Source organism: Littorina saxatilis, linkage group LG12 (genome assembly GCF_037325665.1).
Source record: "Littorina saxatilis isolate snail1 linkage group LG12, US_GU_Lsax_2.0, whole genome shotgun sequence".
In the NCBI taxonomy this organism is placed as follows: Eukaryota; Metazoa; Mollusca; class Gastropoda; order Littorinimorpha; family Littorinidae; genus Littorina; species Littorina saxatilis.
In genome coordinates, this window is record NC_090256.1 from 73955620 (window position 1) to 73973811 (window position 18192).

An 18192-nucleotide genomic window follows, 5' to 3' on the forward strand; every position below is an offset into this window, starting at 1 on the left:
GCCAGTACCTGGAGCGTTCTGCACAACCACACAGGTGCTGTTGATTGTCTTGGTAAAGTTGTAGTGTTCGAGGAGTGTTATAGGTTGTACACCTAAGGAAAAGCTATGTCTAATAATAATAATAATAATAATAAATAACTTTTCTATAGCGCGAGTCCCATCAATTGGCTCCAGGCGCTTTACAAATTCATTATAGAATAAACTAGCACAAATCAACAAGCAAACAAAGCATACATTTAACTGAGACATAACACCAAGAACCCAAGCACTAAGCAAAAACTTAGCGTACAATGTTAAAAGTACACACACACACGCACACACACACACACACACACACACACACACACACACACACACACGCACGCACGCGCACACGCACGCACGCGCACACGCACGCACGCGCACACACTAATCGCCCCAAGGGCTATACAGTTTGGGTTGAGGGATATGTTACCACACAAGAAGAATACCTTAAAATTGGTGTTTGAGCGCTCAGTTATTCAAATTGGGAACGGCTGGTTTTGAGTGGCATTTTCAGACTGTATTTTCTCCACGCCGTGCCTTCTCCTGCACTATACATTTTCGTCATACCTTATGCCCTTGATAAAAAACCTGTATTTTTCAAATCTAAATACTGTATTGGGTGGTCTTTTCAGACAGTGTGTATATATTCTCCAGTGGACTGTGTGTTGTTTATGCTGTGCTATGCGTTTTATCCGTGTAAAGCACGTTTGACAGGGTGATGCAGTATTCCCCCCTGTCACAGGCAGCTGCTCTGCATTGATAGAGTTGTGTCCCTGCCTTGAGGCTGTGCTATTTATACCGTGTACTTGGCAAAACGCTGCCGCTATTTCACATGGGCAGCCTTTTGTCAAAAATGAGTACAGTACAGGCTTGTGAAGCTTGCCCATTTTGCGTCAGCTAGCTCTCCTGTACAGGAATCTCGATTCCGTTCATCGTCAATTTTTATTTGTTTCCGTTTTCACATTCCTCAAAGCAGATAAATAAAGGTGGATTCAGGAAGTCAAACTTGTAATCTAGTGAAAGCGTGCACATTCGGCCGTGTGTCACTGGGTGGACTGGCTGGCCGAGTGGCAACGCACTTGCGCTCGGAAGCGAGAGGTTGCGAGTTCGACCCCGGGTCAGGGCGTCAGCAATTTTCTCCCCCCTTCCTAACCTAGGTGGTGGGTTCAAGTGCTAGTCTTTCGGATGAGACGAAAAACCGAGGTCCCTTCGTGTACACTACATTGGGGTGTGCACGTTAAAGATCCCACGATTGACAAAAGGGTCTTTCCTGGCAAAATTGTATAGGCATAGATAAAAAATGTCCACCAAAATACCCGTGTGACTTGGAATAATAGGCCGTGAAAAGTAGGATATGCGCCGAAATGGCTGCGATCTGCTGGCCGATGTGAATGCGTGATGTATTGTGTAAAAAAATTCCATCTCACACGGCATAAATAAATCCCTGCGCCTTGAATATGTGCGCAATATAAATTGCATAAAATAAAAATTTAAAAAAAAAATCCCTGCGCTTAGAACTGTACCCACGGAATACGCGCGATATAAGCCTCATATTGATTGATCGAGTGTCATCTTTGGAGGCAAAGCCGATCACACAGGATTGAGATTTTAGAGCTAGATTAATAAAAACTGCTATGGAAACCGCAAGAGCATACCAGGTGACAACAGCAGTCAGACCCCATCACAAACAGCTACATCCACATCTCACAGGTGTGCTGTGTTCCGGCAAAAATGTTGCTGATCCTGCAAATTCGTCAATTACGTGAATTTGGCATGATATATATAGAGAATACTACATGGCTTGCTGTGTCGTACCCGATTTACACGAGTTGCTTTTTTAAATATTGAACTGCGAGCGAAAGCTAGTTTTTCAATATTTGAAAAAGCAACGAGTGTAAATCTGGTACGAATCAGCAAGCCATGTAGTTTTCTGTTTATCCTACATACTGTACTTATGTGTATTTTACTGAAAATGTCCTGCAGTCAAGGCAGCTAAATTGAAGACGCTTGTTTCGGAACCTCGATCTCTTCCGCTAAAGCCTCGTGCAATCTATTACGTCAAAGCAAAGAAACGTCACTCTGAAAGTGTGGCGTGACGTGGTAGTTCTAAAGATTCATCCGGAGGGTAATTAGCGAGCGCAATTTTTGTTTCTATAATGACGTTTGTCTCGGTGACTTTGGCATCATAAGCAGTGGAAAAACAGGTCCCTGCCCGACTTACTTGACATGACCTCATTTACATGATATACACACGTGTGATTTGAACGATTATTATCTAACCGGTGTCAGGATAAATGTGTATATATACTGTATGTGTGATTTGGAGTAGTCCCTTTCAGGGCGAGGGTTTGTTGAAAAAAGCTCGCTTGTATGCCTACGCCTACGTATATAAAAACATATCATATCTTATCTTCCATAGTGTATACATTATCGTCTTTAGCAATGTTCTTTCTCTGTTGCCCTGTGATTAGTGTCTGATCTGTCCTAGCTGGGCACTGCTGCTCAACTGTTGGTGAGAAAGTGCTCAACTGGGTCGAAACCAAGCGCTGGCTCAGATTGGTTGAAATTGAGATAATTCTGTTCTGATTTCAACCAATCCAAACCAGTACTTGGGTCCTGCACAGTTAGGCAGTTCCTCACGCACACCACCCCGGGACTCTTTGCAGGGCAGTATTAGACACTTCGTCTCTTTGACATGTCATCTGTGTGCAGAATAAATGTTTGCCTTCCTTTCCTCTCCTTTTTTTTTTAATCTAAAAGATATAATACGTTTTCTTGTGGAATAAGAGCATAAGTTATTACTGTTTTGTTTCAATGAAGACTCCTTTCCCAAAGCAATTGGCAAGCTTTTGTTGTTTGGAGGCGTCTTTTGGTAGTAGACTGGATAAGATTCTCTAATTTAATTTGATTTTTTTTATTTGTTGCGTGTTGTTTCCTTTTTACATTCAGTCAAGGATTTAACGAGGACGGAGAGGACCTTTGTCTTCTTAGGTATGTGTGTGTGTGTTTGAAAATGTGCTTTAAAGGAAGGAAATCGTTAAATAGAAACCAAACTAAAATGTTGGACTTAAAAAGATAACACATATATTCTGTGAGGCATTTAATACTTGTGTGGAAAATGAACTCATAATTTTATAAGGCTCCTTGTTACGTTATTTTGCTAGAATGTGTATATGTATTCGATGTTATGTTACCGTAACTGAAATGGTATGTTCTTATTCATAGTTAATATCTAAAGCGCGGAGAGCATAGATTACTGAGGTTTCGCTGTCTATTATTATTATTCTCTGCCTGTCTATCTTAGTTTTCTTATGGTTTCACTTTTTGCTTACTTCTGCTGTCACTCAATGTCAAGGTTTGGTGTTTTTTCACACAGTACTGTTCTAGTAGGGAGATGTTTCTTTGAGTTTGAATAAATGTACAAATGTAGTCACCACAGCTGACGGGATCTGGCATATTCTCCTTTGTCAGTCAGAAAGTGTGTGTGTGTGTATGTTCGTTTGTGTGAAAGAGAGAATTTCCGAATTCTTATATAAACGTGTTTTTTTAATGTTACAAATAAGTCTCTCTCTGTCTCTCTCTCTCTCTCTCTCTCTCTCTCTCTCTCTCTCTCTCTCTCTCTCTCTCTCTCTCTCTCTCTCTCTCTCTCTCTCTCTCTCTCTCTCTGTCTGTCTCTATCTGCTCACCAATCAGTCACAGGAACTAAACTAATTATGGGATCCACTTTACATTTATTTCAACAGAAGTGATGTATCATGAAAATCAGTGCTTGATCAAGAGTCCACAATCTGAGTTATTGATACAACAGGCACACACATTATATCATTCAAACACATTGTATGCAGTATTTAAGAACCAGTAAAAAGGATGTTGCTGCTGCTGAAGATATGAAATAGCTTCAACACTTTACAGTAAAGATCCTTGCCTCGTTCATGCACACACACATACTGTCACATATAGTGATGACACACACACACACTTGCACACACACAATGACCAACACTCCTGGCTTCCCTTGCTGTGAAAATTAGTTAAAATTAATCATAGCACTGCTAGAAAAAGGCACACACATTGCTGTTACATGTAGTATGTACAATCTCAAACTCCGGAATGTATATATTTATATAGACATAACTGACTTGCAGTATCGATTGTGTGTTTGACCAAAACCTGCTTTGGATGTATCTATCATATACTCAAAACAAGACATACATACATACATGTAGCAAAATTAACTGCTCCAGTTGTACAGTAGAATCTTCCTTTAAAGACCTCCAACAAAATGATCAATTCAGGTCCCAAAAAGGAAGGAGTCTTAAAACGGAGGTAACTTTACAGAAGTTTTGAACAGAAAAAATGAAGATAAAAAAGGGAAAAGTCTTAAAATAAGGGGGGGTGGGGGGGGGGGGGGGGTTCAACTGTGTCTGAAATGGAAGGAGCAATAAATATATCAGGTAAGCAAACCAGGACACCAAACTGAACACATACAAAAATGAAAGACAAAGACAGAAACAATTAAAGCTGAACAGTGGCGATAAAACTAATTAATTGGCCCTTGAATGAAAGAGAGATCACAATTCAGCTTCAATTCATCGTAGTCTACCCTGGATACTGTCCCCTGATGTGGCCCGTGCGTCTACAAATCCCATAAAGCAATGTGAAAACATATGTAGTCAATCTGTCAGCCTGAAACTAAAAGATCAACCATTGAAAAAAACAGCCAACACTGAGACTACAAGTACCAAGGCTTCGCTACTCTAAACACGAAGACGGGTCCAGATCGTCTCCGCAAACTTATTTTCTTAAATTGTGAGTACATATATATAATTATTTTTGGATTCAGATAATGAAAAAGAATAAGTCAAAATCATTTTTGGATCGATGAGTAAACATGACATATCTAAATAATTATTTTTGGATTTAGATCATGAAAAGGAATACGTCAAAATCATTTTTGGATCGATTGCTTACATTTTGATTTTAGTTAAAATTTTGAGGGTTTTAATGACCAAACTCATTACAATAATTAGTTTTTAAGACTCCAAGCTGAAGTGCAATTGAATAGTCCGGGCTACGTCGAAGATAGCTTGACCAAGCTTTCAATCAATTTGATCAAAAAATGAGGGCGTAACAATGCCGCCTCAACTTTCACTAAAAAAACGTATATGACGTCATCAAAGACATTTGTGTGCGAAAAAGGGAAAAAAACGGTCTGGGGATATCATCTGAAAGAATTTGTATGTTAATTAAGTTCCCTGAAGATCGGTCCAGTAGTTTAATAGGAATCGCTATACACACACACACACACACCACCACCACCACCACCACCGTCTCGGTTCCAATGTCTAAATGTAAAAACGAAACCACAATTCCCCGAAAACGAAAGTAGCTGACGAGAAGCACGTAAACCTTTGACGTCATCTGTTTAGTGGACTGTCTTCGCGGAATGGTGGTTGAGGGTTTGTGTCCGCATCTAAATCAAAGTTCTTGAGGTAAGAAAGATGTATAAACCCCAGCACATCGTGTAGTAAAGCGGCTGATTGTTAAGACGGTAAAGTTGAATGTTAAGACAATTCTTGTTATTTGCGAAGACAGCCTAAATTAATGTAGAAATTATTTGGCTAGTTTCGGTTTTGTCATGCCTCATCATGGGTCATGGCTCATGCTAGTCACTCAATGAGAGCTGCAAACTGTTCTCAATCAGACAACCGACAGAAGTCAACAACAACAAAATTCAATAAAAGATAAAAACTAGAATCTAGATTGCATTTATTTTTACGAGGGCATTAGCTTCATTTTGATCTTTTCAATTTCAGCACCTGTATATAAATCATTTCCTGTTTATGTAGAATCATTATCTTCTTGAACACACACGGCCATGCAGTACCGTGTAACTGGCCTTGGCACGGAACGATCCAAGGGGGGCAATCTCAGTCATCTCAAAGAGGGGAATCCAAACGCAATCCGCTTTGTTCGATTTTATGGGCTTGGACGATAGAGAAAAATAAGAAAAGCAAAAGCTGGAGTCCAGTCTGGACGAAACTGCTATCAAGAACGCAGAATTGATTTTTTCGGAGTTGTTTTTTTTTAGTCGTAAGCGCCATTTTTAACTGCTGTTCACAATGCAGCCGCAGTGAAACCAACAAAGGGGCCTCACTCTGGAAGAGTTTCCTGCTCCGATAAACATGGCGCTTACGGCTAAAAAAAAACTCAGAAAAAATCAATTCTGCGTTCTTGATAGCAGTTTCGTCCAGACTGGACTCCAGCTTTTGCTTTTCTTATTTTTCTCTATCGTCCAAGCCCATAAAATCGAACAAAGCAGATTGCGTTTGGATTTCCCTCTTTGAGATGACTGAGATTGCCCCCCTTGAATCGTTCCGTGCCAAGGCCAGTTACACGGTACTGGCCGTGTGTTCAAGATGAATCATTATAAGCATTGTTTGTAGTGATCCCAAGTTGCTGATTTATTAAATGTTACCCTACATTTTCCTGAAAAACCCTCTTTAAACAAAAACTGGAATGGGGATAATTAATTGTTAAATTGACACACTTGATCAGAAGAAGCCATGAAAGAAAGGTGGACAGTTTGAGATTCATTCAGCATCACATGCACAGGGGGCTTTAAGGTTTGTTTGTTACATTATTCATCAATTTTGAATGAATGTTTACTCTGCAAATGTGCTCAGAATTAAATAAAGAAAATTTGATTTATGCAAATTTGGTCTTATGTTGGCATTCTCCACAGAGACCAGCTCAACCTGTCTTGGTTTACGGGAAAGCCGCAGTTTTGAAAGAATGTCTGCTATGTGCTACAGCCACTCTTCCTCCAAGTCTGTTATCATTAGTTATCAACACCCAGCTTCCCTATGCCCACAGGCTAATTTGCAGGCCGTCTGCAATTTCACAGTAAGACACGAAAGAGAATGAAACAGTGACTTCCCCTTTTTTCTCGGTCCAGTAATCAGAGATACCACCATCCTACTGTTTATCTAAACAGTTCCAGACACTTGCTGGATGGAGGGTGTGAGTGTCAGTTGCGCATCTGGAGGCCATAAATCAAATCTTCCTACAGGGAGAAAAATTCCTCCCGATCTTCGCCTTTAAGCTAGCCAGGCTTTAGTAGTCTTGACGATGACTTATCCCACGTTTTCACTGTTAATCTTTTAGTTTTAGGCCGGCAGACTGACTAAATGTTTTGACTCGTATTGCTTGCTTTTCTATTTGCAGCTACAAGTACAAGAAAAAATGGCTGAAGCCAAACCTGTGCAGAGTTTCAACTGCCCAGTATGCCATAAAGGTTTGAAGGAACCTAAGATTCTCACTTGCACTCACCTGGTGTGTCGTGAGTGTGTCCTGTCCATACTAAAGAAGAAGCGCCGAAGTGGAAAGCCTGGATGCCCTGTATGCCAGACCCCTTTGATCACCACAGACACTCAAGACCAGGATGACTTTGACGCATTTGTTGATGAACTGCCAACTGATCACGCGACTGGAGTAAAAGTGGAATGCCAAAAAACAATAACTGGCAGCAGCCTTTGTGCCGTCTGCGACAATTCCTCGGAGGCGGAATCTTTCTGTTTTGAGTGCAATACCAAACTGTGTAGCACTTGCACTAAATTTCACAGCAAGTTGCCATCGACTTCTAACCACACTGTTGAAAAGTTTGGCACTTTAAGAGTGGAGCAGTTAGCCGCTAAGAAATGTTTTCCCTGCAGTGCTCACAAAGAAGAAACAGCAAAGCTCTACTGCTCTGTTCATGAAGAGCTTTTTTGTCATCCATGTGCTACATCAGGCAGCCACAGAAAGTGTGATGGCATTGAAGAAATAACCAGTGCTGCAGAAAGCAAAAGACAGGAGCTGCAGGAACAGAAGACAAGGCTGACAGACAAAGAAGCTTCTCTTTCAGCTGAGGTACCTTCTTCTTCTTCTTCTTCTTCAGCGTTCCAGAATTTTTCTGGTTACGTGTGAGCTCGTTTGCCCATTTGGGTTCCCCACACTATGCTCTGAGAGCATAGTCAGCTCACTCCGCTTTCGTTGGGTAGGCATGCTGGGTATTTTCGTGTTTCCATAACCCACCGAACTCCGACATGGATTACAGGATCTTTTCCGTGCGCACTTGGTCTTGTGCTTGCGTGTACACACGAAGGGGGTTAAGTCACAAGCAGGTCTGCACATAAGTTGACCTGGGAGATCGGAAAAATCTCCACACTTAACCCACCAGGCGGCCGCGGCCGGGATTCGAACCCTCGAACTTCCGATTAAGAGGCCGACGTCTTACCGCCACGCCACTGCGCCCGTCGGCTGAGGTACCAACGTGGAACCCCCCTTTTAAGACAAGTAGTTTATGCAGTGCTTTTTAAGACCCTCATTTTTCAGATGTTCTGTTCATAGCCACTGATAACTATCTCCATTTTAAGACCCTCTCCCTTTAAGACCTCAGGTTTAAAAAAAACAAGTACGTACAATGGGGGTTCCACTGTATTTAAATTAATGTTCAAACTTACCTGCTTAAAAAGTGTGTCTGCCTGTGGTACAAATGTAAATAATGATGTAGTTCATGAATGTACAGTTTTGTATTAGGCCAAAAAAATAAGAAGGTCTGTTTACGGTAACATAGGCCCAAAAAATAGGGTCGGTAGGTCGGGATTTTTTAATTTTTTTTTTTCTCCAAAAAACCATATTTTTACGTTATTTTGCAAAAAACCCCTTTTTTTTTTTCTTTTTTTTCCCCAAATGCCAAAAAAAGTCTAGGGTCGCGCGAAAAAAATAGGGTCGGTCGGGTTACCGTAAACAGACTATTTTTTTGGGGGGGGGCCTTAGAGGTTAATTGTAGCAAAGAAACAAGTAATTAAAAGAGATAGAAGAAGAAAGCTACCAATTATAAGAGACAGGAACAACATGATAAATATTAGGAAGAAGAGAAAACAAATTTAAAGTGGCATGAACAGAAGGGAAAAATTATCAAAATGGTCTGTACATGTATCAACAAAATGAAAAGATTTTAATGTGCTGTTTGTACATGGTGCTATGGAATCACAACAAAGCAAACATTTGTTTTGGGGCAAAATGTAAGGTACACATACATGTATTACAAGTCAGAGTTACATAAACAAGAAATTCCTCCGAGGTAGGAAAAACACCCCCGTCAAAGGGAAATAACCTTCTCAGTTGGTGGCAGTGACTGAGTGAGAATGGTTATTTCCCTTTGACCATTAAGATGTCCCTCTATAAGTCCTTGTATAATTTTAATCCACCAATAACTCCCTAACCGTGTGTTTGACTGGTCCCAATTTTTGTAAGGACCGTCTCAGGAATGTATAGAACCTGTTCACCAAGTTTGGTGACAATCCGTCCGTTCATTCTTGAGATCTATATGCGAACACAAACACACAAACACACAAACAAACACATCGACCGAAACCTATACACACCCCTATACCGGGGGTGTAAAAATGTGTATGTGCATGTGAGGGTCAGTAATGATTGTTGACTTTGGCCTGATGTTTGTTTTCAGATTAAAGACTGCGACAGTCAGGTAACAGAAGCTGAAGTAAAGTTTGCAGAGATGCGGAACAAAGTGATCACTGTATTTTCTGATCTCATCAAAAGTCTGGAGAATCAGAAGCAAAAGCTGTTGGGTGAGATCCGCCAGAAGGAACAGATCTTTCTTGATGAGAAGCTTGCGAATAAGGAAGAACTGGAAGCGGCGAGATCTTCTGCAGAAGCTCATGTGAATACCATAGATATGTTGCTTTCATCGGAGTCCCATCACGCTCTCCTCGCAACGTGTGTCAGATTGAATTCTCGTCTAAACGAAGTTGAATCATTAGAGGCAGATATTGCTGATGATGCCACAATTGGAGATGTGTACTTTGAGGAGAAAATGCTGAATGGATTGAAGAGTACAGCTGCAGTTACCGGTGAAGTGAGAGATGCACCACCTGAAGAAGTATGACTCATCCTTCTTTTGTGTGATTTGTCACGCTTTTTTATGCTTTTTGTTTGCTTGTTGTTTGTTGTTGTTGTTTTGTTGCTTCTTCTTCTTCTTCTTCAGCGTTCGACGATGGCTGTATCTAGATTCTTTGGCCCGTGATGTTGACGAAGTGGGCTGTCAATTTCAGGTCCAGAGTGCTGCCCCATGGCTTGGTGTGCAGCGATGTCCCTGTGGGCCAGACATGTTTCCTCTCACTGCAGTGGAGTTGGCAGGTCTGCAGGAAGTGGTCCGGTGTCTGTTCCGCCTCTCCACAATGGCACAGGGCCGACTGTCTGATGCCGATCCTTTTTAGGTGGCTGTTTAGTCCACAGTGGCCTGTCCTGTTTTGTCATGCAAGTCAAATTTTGTGAATTTAGATGAGTCACCAGGATAGTTTTTGTTTGCTGTATAGTTCTGCACATGCAGCTTTTTCCCTCAGTTTAGTAAATTTAAGACATAATGCTATTAAGTAATTCTTAAAAACTTCCAATTGCTTGATCATTGTTGAGAAAGAGGATGTTTTGTTGTTTTTGTGTTCATTTTGTGTTATAACAGGCTTGTAAAACCGTATGTGTTTCATTGCAGGATAAAAGCAGACTGATACACTGCTATGCATGCAGTAAGTTTTTCCAGGATTTTTTTTAAAGTTCATTATGATTACATTGTGTAAAGAAGTTCATGAGTGATCATATGAAAAACAACTACTTTCGGCATTGAACAATAAATCATTATTATTGCTATTCTGTATTGTTATTACAAATAAAAAGGTTTACAAATGAGTATATATATCAATTAGTATTATTAGTTATCGTTAGATTTGACTGCGATATCCAGCTGAAATCATATCAGATCGAGGCGTGAGCCGAGATCTGATATGATTCAGCCTTTCGAGACATTAGCACTGATAAATCTAGATATCACAGTCAAATCTAACGACAACGATTTTATCGCATTCGATTTCGAAAGAGTAGAACCCATTAACTCCAGTAGAAATCGGTCAAAAGCAATGGAGGCTACTGCCATGTTGTAAATGCTGGATTGTCTTTTCCTGCTTTTGTAACTTTGCTGATATAACTTTTAATTTTCAAATACTCTTTCGTTTTATAAGACGAAAATAAGACATTTATAAACAACAAAGAAAGAAACAATATTTTGCAAACAGATCACACAAAAAAGGATCAGTGGTGGAACATAGAACAGCCTTCGCGGTTACTTGTAGACTTTTAGACTTTAAAGGCTTTGATTTGGCAATTCAAAATGATGGAAGTGCCCCAGACTGTATCAGTGAAGTCCTCTGGCTCATTTTCTGTGTATAAGACAGCTTCCAGTTCTTCGTCGTTATCGACGGACTGCAGTGTTGATAATTTGGTCGAATCGCCAACTGCAGACGACACAACATTCCAAGACAACTTTCAAAGATGACGTCTTCCGATAGCCTTCGTGACTGTTTTGAAGCTGTTGAGGTTTTTGTGTGGATTTAACCCCTTCACTGCCACAGTATAACAGCATTTTGGTATTGCTGTGCGCCAGGGCAAATTTCGTTTTCTTCGGTAGGTTCACTAATCTGTTCACTGCTCAATCATTTATTGAGATATCTCTTAGATCTTTGGGATGTGGTTTGCTTACACCCTTGGCTATTATGTGATGACATGATCATTGGACTTTGTTTGTGATTGTTATAGTAAAAATCGATATAATGACCATTTTTGTCAAAAATTACAGTTTCCAAACTTTTACACACACACTGCAGCATGTAAAACCGCAGAAAACACAGCTAAAACTGGTGTCAAACATCAGGTACTCACATTACAGCCCATAACAGTACTCTTCTGTGTGGTAATCCATAAATCACTTCTTTTAGAGCTTCCAGAACACTGTATCATTTGAAAACAGGTCTACGAGTTGATGTCCGACTTTCGGCCGCCATCTTGAATACAATTATAGGTCAGGAACATTCTCCAAGTTTTCCTCATGTGATAAGAACTTCTGCGGACGGTCCAAGGGAAAGAACTACTTTTTAGCAACCCTATACTAGAGCTTGGACCAGTTTTCCACGCTTAGGCCACAAAAAAAAATTTCTGTTTCTGGTCACCCGACCGACCCTAAATTTCGGCGCCGACCCTAAACTTTTTTTTCCAAACTCAAAATTTTTTTTTTGGGGGGGACAGGGTGAGAAAATGAACAACAAAAACGTGTGAAAACGAAAGTCCGCTGACGATTTGTAAATGTGTTGAGTGTCTTGTCTCTATGTATAGTGAATCCAGTCTCTTTGCGCGATTTTTAAAGTTAGTTTTATTGGTCTACATTTGGGGTAAAAAAAAAAATTAAAAAAAAAAATAAAAAAAATCCCTACCTACCGACCCTAATTTTTTTTAGCCATGTTACCAGAAACAATTTTTTTTTTTTGGCCTTACCTCCCATTTAAAATTTCGCCGACACAAATCCCACGTAATAGTCACGGTTATGGGCGTACGACAAACCAAAAATGACCACGTAATACCTACGGGGTGGGCAGTGAAGGGGTTAATTTGCATGGCTATGACAAAGAGGGATGGGACAGTGATTCATGCTGGAGCAAAACATTTAAATCGGCTGCTCATTTCCAGCCTTTACGTGAGTGATGAGCGCTGATAACCTGCAAGAGAACTCGCTTCTCGCTCCAAAGTTCAGTTTGTTTATGGCTGTTCCAATCGCCTCCCTCGGTAAGATTAAAACATACCATTCTACTACTTCTCTGTTAAAGGTGGGTGGAAAAAGTGGGTGTTTATTCATTACACAGCTTAATCTTGCTGATGCAATTACTTTCCTTTTATGAATGTGAGCTTTGAAATAATTTGTGTTTCCTTCAAGTGAGATTTTTTTCTTCAAAATTACAATTGGAAAACTACTTCCTGCATGATATCAAATTCACTAGGAACTTCCTGCGCGATATCAATTGATATATAGTTCCTAGTTGACCAATGACAACAGGTGTTTTTGTCATGTGATCAGTAAAAATGCGATAAACTTAGATTACATACAGCAAGAGAAATGTAATATTTTGGTCTACCAAGACATGTTGGTCAGACATAGACAAATACGGGTGTTTGGCAATGGAAATGCCATCTTCATCCAATACTTATGGTGTACGTCGATCTGGTACCAATCACGTGCCCACTGTCTGACTGCCCCGCGCAGTTGATCAAAGATCCACATCAGAAACACACTTTCGCCTGTCAGGGAAGCTTATATCAGTTATGTACGCTCGGCAGAACATCACTGGTGGTCGCAGTGTCTGGTTGATCAGGCCTAAAAAAAAAAAATAGGTGTGGTTACGGTAACCCGACCTACCCTATTTTTAGGGGCCGATCCTATAACTTTTTATTACATTTGTCAAAAAAAAAAAAAAAAAAAAAAAAAAAAAAATGAGTGCAAAAAACGCAATGAAAGCGAAAGCGCCCGTGTCGCACACTTATTTCCCTGTCAAGTAGGTTTAATTTGTACACATTAGAAAAAAAAGTTAAAAAAAAAATAAAAATGATTGCCTACCTTCCTACCCTATTTTTTTTGCCTATGTTACCGTAACCACACCTATTTTTTTTTTTGGCCTCATGGGCGCCATAGACGGGGGAGCGATTACAGGACATGTATTTGTTGTTTCTCTACAGGTGGCGTAGTCTGTGTAAAATGTACAATACCAATTGTAACTTTACCAAATCACTTGAACCATTGTCTGTGATTGCTTACAGGTGATTGCTGTTGCATGCACCTACATAGTTAGAATACAATAGCAAGTTCGTGTTCTACATGTATGTAAAAGTTATGATAGGCACTCAATGAATTTAATACCTCAACATTTTGGGTAAACATAGACTTGAATTATATCATTTACTGCTTGAACTAATTGCAGCTGCATTATAATATTTGAATTTGTCGCAGATGCCGTGACAGAAGGTACCTTTCAGTTTGTGATTGAGAAACCAGAGCACAACAGTCCTACCCTGACCAGTCAGCCATGTATCATCAGAAACATGCCATGGTAAGCCTGTGTGTGTGTGTGTGTGTGTGTGTGTGAAACCTTGAAAAGAAATATTACTGTGACATCTCAGTACTAGCATTATTTTGACACTAATATCTGCACACAACCTCCACAGGTTTTGAACTGAATAGGAAAACACACACACACACACACACACACACACACACACACACACACACACACACACATAGGTGGTTTTACAGTCATTTGGGGTCGGCTGTGTATCAAAATGCCATCTTGCTCAAAACACAGGCATTTGGGGTCTCTTTTGTTTTAAGTGTTAGAAAGTTTCTTAAAACTTCAATGAGCGTTAAATGCCATTTTAAAGTGTGAAAACTCATTTCAGGAGGTTATTACATAAAATGCAACCTCCAGCGTGATTTTTAGAAAAACAGACATTTGGGGACGATGTTTGCTGTACAGCAGTGAAATGGGGACGTATGTGTACACAAAGTGCAGAGCTAGAATTACGTTATCGGTGCTATGAATGTTTTAGGTGTTAGAAAGTTTGTTAAAACTTCAATGAGCGTTAAATGCCATTCTAAAGTGTCAAAACTCATTTCAGGAGGTTATTACATAAAATGCAACCTCCAGCGTGATTTTTTAGAAACAAACAGGTATTTGGGGACGATGTTTGCTGTACAGCAGTGAAATGGGGACGTCCAAAAGTGCAGAGCTCCCGCAGAGCTATATGAATGGTTTCATCACATACATGGCGCTAGGCGACATATGTTGTGAAAAATTTTACAAATCACGTTTTTGCGCCCGATATTTTCTTGTCATCTCCAAAGTCAAGGGACAAACACGAAATTCCTTGACTTTTGGGGTAGCGCGACTCTGTTAATTTTAAGAATTAAAAAAAAAAAATTAATTACTAGGATGTCCCATCGTTGGGAAATTCCGGTCGCTTCCTCCGAGTGGAAAGCTAGCAGTGACAGAGTCGCACTACCCCAAGTCAAGGGATCTATTAGTCCTGTTTCGCCGTTATCCCAATTCGCCCCCATCCCATTTTGGCGACATTCCTCAGGCCAAGTGTCATTTTACCACCATATCATGTACCATTAGCTCCACATCCCATTTTGGCGCAATCCCGTTTCGCCGTTAGCCCATTTCGCCCCCATCCCATTTTTGCGACATTTTACAGGCCAAGTGTCATTTTACCACCATGTCATGTACCATTAGCTCCACGTCCCATTTTGACGCAATCCCGTTTGGCCGTTATCCCATTTTGCCCCCATCCCATTTTTGCGACATTTCATAGGTTATGTGTCATTTTACATGCCATTCTAAAGTGTCAAAACTCATTTCAGGAGGTTATTACATAAAATGCAACCTCCAGCGTGATTTTTTAGAAACAAACAGGTATTTGGGGACGATGTTTGCTGTACAGCAGTGAAATGGGGACGTCCAAAAGTGCAGAGCTCCCGCAGAGCTATATGAATGGTTTCATCACATACATGGCGCTAGGCGACATATGTTGTGAAAAATTTTACAAATCACGTTTTTGCGCCCGATATTTTCTTGTCATCTCCAAAGTCAAGGGACAAACACGAAATTCCTTGACTTTTGGGGTAGCGCGACTCTGTTAATTTTAGGAATTAAAAAAAAAAAAATTAATTACTAGGATGTCCCATCGTTGGGAAATTCCGGTCGCTTCCTCCGAGTGGAAAGCTAGCAGTGACAGAGTCGCACTACCCCAAGTCAAGGGATCTATTAGTCCTGTTTCGCCGTTATCCCAATTCGCCCCCATCCCATTTTGGCGACATTTCTCAGGCCTAGTGTCATTTTACCACCATATCATGTACCAATAGCCCCACATCCTATTTTGGCGCAATCCCGTTTGGCCGTTAGCCCATTTCGCCCCCATCCCATTTTTGCGACATTTTACAGGCCAAGTGTCATTTTACCACCATGTCATGTACCATTAGCTCCACTGCCCATTTTGGCGCAATCCCGTTTCGCCGTTATCCCATTTTGCCCCCATTCCATTTTTGCGACATTTCATAGGCCATGTGTCATTTTACCACCGTGTCAAACCACTAGCGCCACATTCCATTTTGTCGCCATGCCGTTTTGCCGTCATCCCATTTTGCCGCCATCTCTATTTCGCGACATTTTGGATTGTGGCAAAAATGGAATTTGGCCTAAACGGAATGTCTTCCTAGTTGAATAACGCAGTATAGTAGTATAGTGAGGCTTGGCAAGAAGAATAAATAAAAAATGTGATGGCGGCCAAATGGGATGGTGTCAAAATGGGATGACGTGCTATTGTTATGACACGGTAGTAAAATGACGCTTGGCTTGTGAAATGTCGCGACAATGGGATGGGGGATAAATGGAATACGGTGAAACGGCATGGCGGCCAAATGGAATATGGTGTCAAAATGGGATGTCGCGCTATTGTTATGACATGTTAGTAAAATGCCCTGTCACGTAGTCTCAATCCAAATTGGAAATCCATAGCATCATCATTATAATCATCCTCATCTCATTAATCATCCAAAATTATAAATTTTATAAAATGACGCTTGGCTTGTGAAATGTCGCGAAAATGGGATAGGGAAAAAAATGGGACGGCGGCAAAATGGGATTGCACCAAAATGGGATGTGGATCAGCCACTAGATTTCCAATTTTAAAGTCTTAGGTATGACCCGGTGTGACGTTTTCATCTTTCGCCGTGTTGATATTTCGATTTTCGGCCTCGTTGATCTAGTATAAACTCTACACTGAACAAAAAAAACACCCTTCGATAGTACTGATGAGCGACCTTGTGTACCTTACATTCATGGGGCCAAATTTGTCCAACCAATTATTTTATTTAACTTAGAAATTTGATTCATCCTAAAATGTTTCCCTTCTTACTCAAGGGACGTAACCACTCGGTACACGTTTTCGAAGAATTCGATTTTGGGAGTGAAATCTATTTAATTTCACAACCAATTTTTTTCACATGCAAGAAACTGACATGCTTTTCGTCCATAAATAATTTCTCTTCTTAATTTTACCAGGAAACAACATTTCGGTCTCGAGTAAATATCGAGGGGGAAATATGTACACAGGCGAAAGATGAAATCGTGACACCGGCCGAGGTTCAAACCCACGACCTCCCGATCACGGGGCGGACGCCTTACCACTAAGCTAATCGTGCCGGTTTACCCTTGAGTGACAGACGGACAGACAAAAGAATATACAGACAGACCGTAATTAACACAAACACACACACTCAGCAGAGCAAAGCGGTATAACACACAAACTCAGCAGAGCAAGGCAGTATTACACACACAGACTCTGCAGAGCAACTAAGTCGGTGACACACAGACACAGTTATTTGGGGACGATGTTTGCTGTATAGCAGTGAAATGGGGACGTCCAAAAACCGATAGCTCTGCGCTGTGCTATGAATGGTTTTATCAGTTACATATGGCGCTAGGCGACATAAGAGTATTTCCAATCCAGTCAGTAGCTAGCATTCACGACCCTGACAACGGATGGTTTGAGTCTGATTTATGAGAATGAGAATGAGGGAGAGAGAGTTGTATTAAATTGAATTGAATTAAATTGAATTGAATTTATCTTTCTCTTAACACTGTAACAGAACAAGAAATGCTAAAATGTTTTTTTTCCATCCCGCCCTCGCCCATTGAGTTGAAATAGAAGTTAACCACATTATGTTTGAAAATGTTCCAGTGCTTTATGTACAATAATGTTTCAATACAATCATAGTGTATTAACATTTTACCAGTATCAGCTGCAAAATAGAAGTAGTGCTTTACAAGTTTCGAAAGAGAAACAGCATGTAATGATACGTAAATGGTGTACAGCAGTGAATTGGGGACTGTTTCCCAAACAGCAGTCAGATGGGGTCTGGTTGTTGTACAGCAGTCATTTGGAGGCACAAGCTAAAACTGCTTCAGAGATGTGTGTTTTTCATTGGCTTTGATCTCCGCTGAGAGGGAGAGAGTCAGAAAGAGCGACATAGACAGATAGACAGAGACAGAGAGACAGACCGAGACAACAAAGGAGAGGTTAAGGACACCCCCTTACCCTTGAATGACAGACGGACAGACAAAAGAATATACAGACAGACAGACCGTAATTAACACAAACACACTCAGCAGAGCAAAGCGGTATAACACAAACTCTGCAGCAAGGCAGTATTACACACACACACACACA

The 18192-nt window shown here is 40.6% G+C and overlaps 1 protein-coding gene across 1 annotated transcript in view; it reads left to right on the forward strand.

The window, feature by feature from the left end:
• Window positions 1–18192, forward strand: part of LOC138983241 (transcription intermediary factor 1-beta-like) — a 121941-nt gene that overhangs the window by 40540 nt on the left and 63209 nt on the right. Inside the window, exon 4 of the mRNA XM_070356665.1 lies at window positions 10583–10616. Coding sequence (XP_070212766.1) covers window positions 10583–10616 — 34 coding nt within the window. The remainder of the gene's footprint in view (window positions 1–10582; window positions 10617–18192) is intronic.